General features: G+C 44.9%; 1 protein-coding gene across 1 annotated transcript; it reads left to right on the forward strand.

Annotated features, from left to right (window-relative positions):
• The first annotated feature begins 597 nt into the window (after nucleotides 1-597).
• rlim (ring finger protein, LIM domain interacting) lies at nucleotides 598-8105 on the forward strand. Its single transcript, XM_062999699.1, has 4 exons — nucleotides 598-703; nucleotides 2945-3148; nucleotides 4236-4397; nucleotides 5276-8105. The coding sequence occupies exons 2-4, from the start codon at nucleotides 2980-2982 to the stop codon at nucleotides 7018-7020; spliced, it is 2076 nt and encodes a 691-aa protein (XP_062855769.1). The 5' UTR covers nucleotides 598-703; nucleotides 2945-2979; the 3' UTR covers nucleotides 7021-8105.
• Nucleotides 8106-11710: the final 3605 nt, after the last annotated feature.

An 11710-nucleotide genomic window follows, 5' to 3' on the forward strand; every position in this document is an offset into this window, starting at 1 on the left:
TTGCTGGTTCAAACCCCACCACTGCCAGGTTACCACTGTTGGGCCCTTGAGCAAGGCCCTAAACCCAAAATTGCTCAGACTGTATTGTGTAAGTCGCTTTGGATAAAAGCGTCTGCTAAATGCCGAGAATGAAAATGTAAATGTAATGAACGTGTGCAGTACGTGCACTGACAGACTTCAAGTTATTTAAAGTTGTGCAATAAAGATCATGACTTTTGAGCGTTTTCTTAACCATGAAATAATTTCCAGTTTTTGGAAACCTGACAGATGTGAGAATAACATGTAAACATTTAAATAATGAAGATATAAACTTCTATTGCTGAGTCTGTCACTGAATGCTTACTACTTACTTAAAACAGTACAAAATAAAAGTCTTTTGTTGGTTGCTCTGGCATCGTGAAATTTGCAATTTGACAAAATATAAATTATGCACTAAATGTTTAAATTTTACTAGTTTTAACTTAATGTTTTACCACAGATTAATAGAAAAAGAGTCATTAAGGCTACTTTTATCTTGTAGTGCTTTTACCCAGAATCCTCAGTGAGCGGAAACAGGGAGAAGATAACGGCCGCTCTAAAGCACTGCCGTCGGGACAAACACACTATTCATTTTCATAAACTCACCGTGTTTATATATTATTATTATTTTCCTGTTTACAGCACTTTTGATAATATTAAAGAAAATACCAACGGAGAATAAAAGGTGAGACCTGAATTCGCTTTGATTCGCTTTAACCGATCGCGAGTTGCTAAATGTGTTAGCCATGCTAACACTGGCTAGTTAATGTTCTGAATCTCCTGCTCAAACTGTAAATTCTGAAACTACACAGTACACAACTCTAATAATACTCTTACAATACTCTCACAATACTCGGTGCCGTGTTGCTGTCACGTAACGTCTTTTATTTCAACAGTACGTGTTTTTAACACTCAGCCTCGGCTTTCTGTTGTTTATCGCTAGCCGGGTGAATCCCAAACCGCTTCATGCTCCCTTCACTAGTGCACTACTTAGGGAGAGTGGTAATAGATTGTGCTGCAGATGAAGTGCACTCGGTGCTGAATGGAGCGGTATTTGGAATCGAGCCCCAGTTTGCGTTGGAAGTGTCGGAAGTAAGCAGGCCGCTTAGTTGCTACTTAGCTCCGTTGCTCTTTCAAAACCGACGCAGTTGATTAGATTAGATAGAAATGCAACCATACAGGTATATTGTTTATTATTAGGGATATTAAAACCTTATCAATAAATTACTCTTACCTAATGCGTACTAAATCGCCGTGTAAATCATGTGAAAACGCTAATACACATATTGCACTCATTAGCTTTGCTACTATTAGGATCCGTCAGTGTTCATTTACTTTTTTGGCATTTAGCTGACGCTTTTATTCAAAGCGACTTACAGTACTGTGACAGTACACTGTCTAAGCAATTTAGGATTAAGGGCCTTGCTCAAGGGCCCAACAGTGGCAACCTGGCAGTAGTGGGGCTTGAACCGGCAACCTTTCGATTACTAGTCCAGCATCATAACCACTAGGCTACAACTGAGGTTAAAATACACATCAGTTACAGGGACACAGGCAGGATTGTTTTAGAACATCAGGACCCCCCTCCAATGTTCAATTCATGGCTACAGCCTTATATTAGTGTCATGAAATATTAATGATTTTCCTAAATCTTCTGCGACTGAATGACTGAAATAATTCGAACATGATCAATAAATGTCCTTATAGTATGCCTTTATTTGTTATATATACATATACGGCATTTAGCGACTTATAGTACAGTTACAGTGTACAGTCTGAGCAATTGAGGGTTAAGGGCCTTGCTCAAGGGCCCAACAGCAGCAACCTGGCAGTGGTGAGGCTTGAACCAGCGACCTTCTGATTACTAGTCCAGTACCTTAACTGCTAGGCTTCAGCTTGCAACAAAATTCTTTCTTTGCATATCCCATCATCCCAGCTTGTTTGGAAGCTGGGGGTCAGAGCTCAGGGTCAGCCATCGTACCGTGCCCCTGGAGCAGACAGGGTTAGGGGCCTCGCACAAGGGTCCAACAGTGGTTGCATGGCAGAGCTGGGAGAAGATCTCTCAACCTTTTTAGTTGATAGCCCAAAGCGCTACCCACTAGGTTGCCGCTGTCCCTAAATGAAAAAATGCTACGCTGCGACTACGCAGTCACGTCTTCTTAATACAGAAAGGTTTTAAATCAGTTTTGTTGTAGTTTAATGGAACTCCTTCCTCCTGTATCTTACTCCACACCATCTATTATTACTTCTTAAATATGGGATGAGTTCACACCAGAAATTATGGATTAGTTTCACTCAAATCAAAGTTCTGATTCTGTGAAACAGACATGAGTGGGTCCATTGTAGATCATCATTTTTGCATTAAACCACAACAAAAAGCCCCAAACAATCAGCTTGTCGCCTGTAAGTGAGGATAGTAATTTTCTAGTAGTGACACATTTGTTTTTTCTACACGCAAGACATAATTAAGGACAGCTCTGGTAGCAGCAAGAAGGTCCTGGATTCGATCCCCAGGTGGGGCGGTCTGGGTCCTTTTCTGTGTGGAGTTTGCATGTTCTCCCTTTGTCTGCGTGGGTTTCCTCCGGGAGCTTCGGTTTCTTTTTTCCCACAGTCCAAAGACGTGCAAGTGAGGTGAATTAAAGATACAAAATTGTCCCTGACTGTGTTTGATATAATCTTGTGTAATGAGTAACTACGGTTCCTGTCATGAATGTAACTAAAGTGTAAAACCTGACGTTAAAATCCTAATAAACAAACAAACAAGTGGCCTCAGTGTACACATGGCATTAAAAACCCAAATATACTTTCTACACAGTTTGGGTTCCCTGTTTTAGATACAAATGCTTTTTCTCCCTAAAGAATAATGACCTCTTTTTTATATTTGCTGGCTGTACTTTGGTTGATTTGCTGATCTCGTTCTCTCCAGGTGCTGCTGACGTTTTCCTTTCAGCTCTTTCTGCAATGGAAGGTTCAGATAATGCAGATCAGGGGAGTAGTGAACAGTCCGATTCACAGCGCAGGCAACAGCAGGACCGGCTCAACCGCGAGGAGGACTACTACCAGTTTGTTAACAATCTGAGTGAAGAGGACTACCGGCTAATGAGAGATAACAATCTCCTCGGCAACCCAGGTAACTTTGCTTGTTCCTACTAATAACCATTAAGCTTGATGAGTGATTTTTTTGTAAGCTTTATACATTGTGATTCGGTTGACAATCAAAGGAGCATGCAGAGAAAATACAGTACAAAGGTGCTAATGTTGACTTTTCCTTTTATAAGACTGTATTAATCGTAATGGGTCTTAATAGCTATGATGTTCAAGACTTGGCAATGTATGAGGTTAATTTTATTATGAATATTAAGAATGTTTTGGCAATGTCCTTTAACCGATAACTGACCATCATTAGTCGATGGTTAACTGATAATCAACAAGCTTATAGCATCCCATCAACATATAAAGCACATTAATGAGCTTCATGCTTTATCGATTAGGACAAAGTGTATCAGCAAACGTGCCAGTAATGTAGAAAAGTATAATGGCGGATTATCTAGCGTGTATGAAGACGGCTGTGATGCAGATATGTAATGTGTATGAGGATGTATCGGTAAGGTGTAAATACACCGACGAGGCATAACGTTATGACCACTATCAAAAGTGGTCCAAGGAAGGAACAGAGGTCAACCGGCGACAGGGTCATGGGCGGCCAAGGCTCACTGATGCACGTGGGGAGCGAAGGCTGGCCCGTGTGGTCCAGTCCAACAGGGAAGTTAATGCTGGTTCTGATAGAAAGGTGTCAGAATACAAAGTGCGTCGCAGTTTGTTGCGTACGGGGCTGCATAGTCAGTTAGAAGGGTGGTCATAATGTTATGCCTGATCGGTGTATGTAGCTTGCTGTTTGATGGATCAGATTTAAAAAATCCTTTTTTTTTTTTTTTTTACTTTATCTAAAACTTGCTTGGTTGGAGCAGTGGTCTGTTATGTTAGCCCACACGGTCAGCCCACTCCATGAGCAGTACTGTGGGTGGGCTGGACATCTACATACACATGACTGTGTCCAAGGGTGGGGGTATGTGTGGTTGGGGCCCTATGATGGATTGGTGGCCTGTGCTTCCCAGTGCAACAGGACCTGCCGCAATCTCAAATCTTTAAAATAAATAACAAGTGTTAGACGTGAACGTGTATTATCACCATTTTAAGCTGCGGTGTGTGTTTATCAGGTGAGCTCACAGAGGAAGAGCTGTTAAACCGTCTTCAGCAGATCAAGAATGGAGGTGAGCAGCCCCCCAACAACAACAACAACAACAACAGCAGCAGCAGCAACAGCAGCAGCAGCAGCAGCAGCAGTGGTAGTACTGAAGTCAATAGAGAGGAGCCCAGAGGTAAATCATTCATTCTGTATTTATGATGATGATACCACGTGCCAGGCCTGACATGATTGTTTTATTATCGTCAGATAAACAGATTAAAATGATATTCTGAAAACACATATACACCGATCAGCCATAACATTAAAACCACCTCCTTGTTTCTACACTCACTGTCCATTTTATCAGCTCCACTTACCATATAGAAGCACTTTGTAGTTCTACAATTACTGACTGTAGTCCATCTGTTTCTGTATTATTTGGGTGGTGGATGATTCTCAGCGCTGCAGTGACACTGACATGGTGGTGGTGTGTTAGTGTGTGTTGTGCTGGTATGAGTGGATTAGACACAGCAGCGCTGCTGGAGTTTTTAAACACCTCACTGTCACTGCTGGACTGAGAATAGTCCACCAGCCGACAGCGCCCCGTGGGCAGCGTCCTGTGACCACTGATGAAGGTCTAGAAGATGACCGACTCAAACAGCAGCAATAGATGAGCGATCGTCTCTGACTTTACATCTACAAGGTGGACCGACTAGGTAGGAGCGTCTAATAGAGTGGACAGTGAGTGGACACGGTGTTTAAAAACTCCAGCAGCGCTGCTGTGTCTGATCCACTCATACCAGCACAACACACACTAACACACCACCACCATGTCACTGCAGTGCTGAGAATGATCCACCACCTAAATAATACCTGCTCTGTGATGGTCCGGTGGGCGTCCTGACCATTGAAGAACAGCATGTGCTTTACAGTCAGTAATTGTAGAACTACAAAGTGCTCCTATATGGTAAGTGGAGCTGATAAATTGGACAGTGAGGGTAGAAACAAGGAGGTGGTTTACTCATTTACTCATCACTTTCTTAAAAGTTTTTTCTTCTTCCCCCCAACCAGCCCCCGAATCGGAGGGTACAGAAGAAGCCTCTAACGGCGACACCCTCCTCGACTGGCTGAACTCTGTGCGCCAGACCGGCAACAGCACACGAAGCGGGCATCGCGGCAACCAGTCATGGCGGGCCGTGAGCCGAACCAACCCCAACAGCGGAGATTTCCGCTTCAGCCTGGAGATCAACATCAATCGCAACATAGCCGAGCAGCAGACGCAGACCGAGGCCGAGCGCCCGGACGGGGAGCCGAACCGCCCGGAGGGAGAACCGAACCGCCCGGAGGGGGAACCGAACCGCCCGGAGGGAGAACCGAACCGCCCGGAGGGAGAACCGAACCGCCCGGCTGAGGAACCGAACCGCCCGGCTGAGGAACCGAACCGCCCGGCTGAGGAACCGAACCGCCCGGCTGAGGAACAAACCCGCCCGGATGTTCCCGCGCCCGAACCCGAACCCGAGGCGCCTGTGGAGACTGCGGAAGTGGTGGAGGAGCCGGTAGTGGAGGAGATGGCTGTTATCGTTGAGCCGGAACTTCCCGAACCAGTTACCCCCCCGCCTGTAACCAGACCTCCAAGCCCGTCGTCCCTGAGTCATCTCCTGGCTTCTTCGCTTCCTCGCCCGGCGGCGCAGAGAGGGCGGATTAGGGCGCGTAGCCCGAGCCCAGAGCAGCGCAGAACCCGGGCTCGTACAGCCAGGAGTCATTTAGCCGTGAACCTCGACCAGTTAGACGGGCTTCCACAGGCTATGCAAAATCCCGAGCCCCTGCCGGACGCTCAGGTCGAGGGCAGTTCTAGGACTCGGCTTCACGTTTTGTCCAGGCAGACAGAAAGCCAGGAGCCTTCGGAGCCGGCGCAGCCACGACAGGAGACCGAGGCGAGCTCCGGAGAGGCCCGGCGTCCTCCCACGATAATGCTGGACTTGCAGGTCAGACGAGTCAGACCAGGAGAGTACAGAGAACGGGACAGCATCGCTAATCGCACCCGGTCTCGCTCTCAGACCTCTAACAACACGTTTATGTATGAAAGTGAGCGCGGAGGCCTGCGCAGGACCTTTTCCCGCTCGGAACGGGCAGGAGTCAGGACGTACGTCAGCACCATTCGCATTCCCATCAGGAGGATCTCCAACGACGGACTCGGCGAGGCGACCTCCATGGCGCTGCAGTCCATGATCCGGCAGATTATGAACGGCTTCGGCGAGCTCAGCTACTTCATGGACTCCGATTCGGACTCTACGGACTCCAGCCGCGCCTCCAATACCTCCTCGGATCTCGCGGACGCCCCTGGGAACCCAGAAACCGGAAGTGTGTCTGCGCCACCCGAGGCTGTAGCCGCCGCGGAAGGTTCGAGTCAGCCCGGCTCAGAAGCTAGAACTGACGACACCGAGGACGTCGGCGCGGCTCAGAGAGAGAGCAGGCCGAGACAGAGAGTGCCCATCAGTCTGGAGGAGTCCGGCTCGCTGCCCTTTTTACGCCTGGCGCATTTCTTCTTGCTGAACGACGACGACGACGACCAGCCCAGAGGCCTCACCAAAGAGCAGATCGATAACTTGTCCATGCGCAACTTCGGCGAGAGCGACGCGCTCAAGACCTGCAGCGTCTGCATCACGGAATACGCCGAGGGCAACAAGCTGCGCAAACTGCCCTGCTCGCACGAATACCACGTGCACTGTATCGACCGCTGGCTCTCGGAGAACTCCACGTGCCCCATTTGTCGTAGAGCGGTTCTCGTCTCCGCCAACCGCGAGAGCGTCGTCTAGTCACAGCAGATTTCTTTTACTACGCTTTCGGTACCTGGTAGACTCCTATTTTAAGCCATGGGTTCGTCCGGATGTGCAGGAAGGCACATCGCGTCGCTCTACTTTCTTTGCTTGTGCTTAAACCATGACTCGTACCCACCGAAGGTTCTAACGAGGACTAAATGTTATTTATCTTCAAGTTTTGATTCCCCTGCAACCCTGTAACCATCAACTGATTTGTGCTCATACGTGAAACTGAGTGCAATTCCATTAAACGCTGTTAGATTGTGATAGCTGAAGGGTATTTGTATGCAGTCTGCTCCAGTCTGGACGAGCAGTGGCGCTTGGTCTTATTCAAAAAGAGCTCCAAGCCTGCAGGTTAGCATGAGCTACTCAATCAGTTGGTCTTAGTTATGTGAAGCTCCTGCATGGTTGCTATGAATACCTGCAGCCACTGTGGCTCTTTATGGATAAAAGCGAGTATCACTGATATTAAGTTCTCAGCAAACGTTAGGGATGGGCATTTTTGCTTTCTGTAAGTCTGCTTCGGACTTCAATAGAGCATCAAACAAAAGCCGCCTCAACACCGGTGCATTGTAAATAAATTAACGTTATTTAACATGAATGACTAATGAATCGACTACATGTAAAATAACTCGCACACAAACCAGTTGCAAATTCGGACACCCAAAACGACGTCCACGCTGCTCCACGTCTGTTATACTGTACTATGTTTAAAACAAGTGTAGATTAGAGCACTTGATTAATTACTTCAGGTGAAATGTGGTGCACTTACTTCAAACTCCCCACGGTGCCTCACAGCAAGAAGGTCCTGGGTTCGATCCCCAGGTGGGGCGGTCCGGGTCCTTTCTGTGTGGAGTTTGCATGTTTACTCCGGGTGCTCCGGTTTCCTCCCACAGTCCAAAGACGTGCATGTAAGGTGAATTGGAGACACTAAATCGTCCATGACTGTGCTCGATATAACCATGTGACCTGATGAATCTCGTGTAATGAGTAACTACCGTTCCTACCCCACAGAACATCATGCAGGTGAAGAACACACAAAAAAAAGAGTAGAACAAATGAGCAGAAGCCAAAAATAATCAGCAAAGAAGTCGAGACGTTTAGACAGGCTTTATGGAAGTCTGAATGAAGTCTCGATGATAAACAAATTCAAGATTTATTTGTGGCTCAAGTTATTATGATCGTTTAGGCATTTTTTCATAGCTTCATATCACCCGGGATCGTTAGACTGGTCGAGTTTTTGCTATTAATACTCATGTCTCACTCGAAGGACCAACTAAGCTAAATGTTAGTATTCCAGATCTAATATTTATTCCCCTTTACGAACACGATGTTGAGAATATTCAAACTAAATTCTGTATGTTTTAAACAAGATCAATTTTTTTTCCCCCTGATGTACCCAGAATTTACTCCCTTGATATGAGTACATTTATGATGTCCAAGCAAGCACAGTTTATCAGATCTGGTCATATTCAGCTTTGATGAATGAGGTTTATTAATAATTAAACGGTCGTCTCACCGGTGATATTTCTCATGTTCAAAAAGGTGAACCAGCACTTGGACGTTTTGTAATGCTCGGATTACTAATCTCAGTCGTATTCAGAACAGGAGCAGCAGGGTTTGCCTTGTTCTGTTCATAAGTAGCTACGATTACATAAAGCCTAATCAAATGGAGATTCAATAAGCACCTCTGTTGGCATGTTGGTACATAAGTTTATCTATTCAGCAAGATGAGCGATCATTTTATTAAGCCACTAATTAGAAAATAGCCATGATCATTAACTTGTATATACGTGAGAGTAAACAACAAGATGCTTCACATCTACAGAAAATACAAACATCATGATGCATCTCTAGCTGTTTGTAGGGTGGTGGGTGGTGCAGTTGGAATCATTAGTGCTCAGTGGTTCGATCCTCGGCTTCAGTCACTCGTAACATGGCACGTTTGGCATGTCGTCTGCTTTCCGTCCACCTCACAAAACACGCAGTGGGTGGAATGGCTTCTTTAAATCCCTCCATCTGTGTACATTCACGTCTGAATGTGTGAGGGTGTAATGCTCTTCAGTAAACTGTTCCCCTCTCAGGATACATATTTGTCCTGCGACAAACAGTCAAGAGAAAATAAATTAATTGGCACATGCACATACCTTTAGGTGATGTTCCTTCCAAAAAAATTATAGTTTATGATGTATGATACCAAAAATATGTTCTTAAATGAACATTTGTGGCATTCGGGTGTTGCCACATCTATAAGCTGTGCCCCTCTACACAAAATAGGGTCTGAAAAGACAACCTGACCTCAGCACTGATGAACACCCTTAAAATAAATTGAAACTTTGACTGTCGGGTTAACAAAATCAGTACCTGACCTGATAAACGCTATTTGTGCCAAATGTGCCATTCCACAGTGGCTTGGTGGGTAGCACTGCTGCCTCACAGCAAGAAGGTCCTGTGTACGATTCTCCCTGTGTCTGTGTGAGTTTCCTCCGGGAGCTCCGGTTTCCTCTCACAGTTAAATAACATTCAAGTGAGGCGAATTGGAGACACAAAATCGTCTGTGACTGTGTTCGAAATCTTGTGTAAGCAGTGACTACCTGTCCTGTCATGAATGAACCAGAGTGTGTAAAACATGACGTTAAAATCCTAATAAATAAATAAATAATGCAGAAGGGTTCGAAATAGGATAAAATGTTCAACAAGCTCCTGGTCAGGTGTCCACATACTTTGAGTTAGTCAGGGCTTTGTTGAATTTGAGCCTACTTGAACAGGATTTATCAGGTGAAATAAAACCTTTTGTTTAAACAGTGACGCGTCTCAATTTGCTGTTTGCCCAGAGCAGGAACCTCCCCGAGCTGAGCAACGTTTGCTGAAATCTGGTGCACGTCGCCGCTCATCAGTTGTTTCCATGTGCTGCTGTGAACTTGCTGTCCAATCAAAACTGCATTTTATTGTAAACAACACTGATTTCATTGTTATTCAATACAAATGTAAGTGCTGAACCTTAAATAAGCCCTAAAATAATTAAGAGTGAAGCTAGTCAAAGCTTTTTTATATGTGGAGAGGTTTGTTTTTTCATGCCCATCCCTACAGCGTACAGAAGTATAGATAAAGAAGTATTTGAATTGCTGTGTGTAGGCAAGCTGTGTCATTCGGCCCAACAAATACCATTATAACAGGGTTGGATTTATTATTTTAAGCAGCGTTCTACATCGGCGTTCTAATTCTTTAATGGCAATTTATCATCTGTCTCGGAGCAGAAATAAATGTATGACTATTTTAGTGTAGCTAATTTAATTAAAGATCGAGGTTGCGTTCATGGTGATCTACCAAGATACTAAACTTTCATTTTTGTGCAGAGATGAGAAGAAAGACTCACATATCACGAATGTTCGTGCAATATAAACACATGGGAAGACTGTACAGATAAAAAAACCTGTTTAAACCTGTCGTAGACTGTGAATATTCACGTAAAAAATGAAGATTTATCTCCTAAAAAAACAAAGAGGTTCTTTACAGGTTGTGTAAATTGTAACAGCACTACTCTGAAACACTTAAGGGTATTTTGTTCTATAATCCAATGGTAGGTTTTTAATGTATTTGAATAAAGTTTCTGCTTGAAGTTTCTGCTGTAGAAAAGCTAAAGATTCTTAAAGTCTTAATGTTTCCAAAGTGGAGCCCAAGTCCAAGTATTATCATGTAGAGTTTTTGCAATTCATGTTAATATTAATGCTTTTTGGATATTGAATTTAATCTGATATTTAAAGAATATAAATGATTCTTGGTGGAATTTAAGGAAACATCTGTGATTTTATTTAAAGAACTATTTTTTTCTAGCTAACTCAGCAAAACAAAATCAGCCTCTTGTTCACCTCAAAGCCATTTTTTTTTTCTAATTTTCCCGCTTTTTTCCCCCCAATTACCCTGATTGCGTCCTCTATACTGATTCGACCCCTCACCGCTGACTGAGGACGCCTCTCAACCGACATGCGCCCCCTCTGGCACGTACAGTCAGTACAGACTGCATTTTTCACCTGCACAAGTTGTGTTCGTACACCGACGGGCACTGTGTATGGAGGGCCACACCCCCATCGGCATTACTCCTCAGCCCTGTGCAGACGCCATCAGTCAGCCAGCAGGGGCCGCAGTCGCACCAGTTATGAGGACCTATGATACGACTTTTTACCCTCTAACCCTGAATCCAAGCCAATCGTTGTTCATGCTGCCGCCCAGCCCAGTCAGAAGGCAGAGCTGAGATTCGATACGATGTATTCGAAACCCCAACTCTGGTGAGCTAGCGTACTTTACCACTGTGCCACCTGAGCGGCCCCTCAAAGCCAAATTTTTATTAAAACCCAGGTGTTTTACAGTCCTGTAAAAAACCTTCTTGGTTAATTGGTGACCTCCGTCACAACGCTACCCACAGTACCCTAATCATCCATCCGTTATTAATTCCTCCAAACATTTTTTTCTTTTTCTCTGAACTTCCCCCAATTTTCTTCCCTAATCTAGTCATATCAAATTACCCTGATTGCATTACGCTTCACCTCTACCGATACAACCCTCCACTGCTGACTGAGGAGCTTCGCAACTGTCACACGCCCCCTCCGACACGTGTGCACTACCGACTGCCTTTTTTCACCTGCACGAGGCGATAATATAATAAAGGTTTCACCCCCACCCTGTCCAC

The sequence above is a fragment of the Trichomycterus rosablanca genome, chromosome 8 (genome assembly GCF_030014385.1).
Source record: "Trichomycterus rosablanca isolate fTriRos1 chromosome 8, fTriRos1.hap1, whole genome shotgun sequence".
In the NCBI taxonomy this organism is placed as follows: Eukaryota; Metazoa; Chordata; class Actinopteri; order Siluriformes; family Trichomycteridae; genus Trichomycterus; species Trichomycterus rosablanca.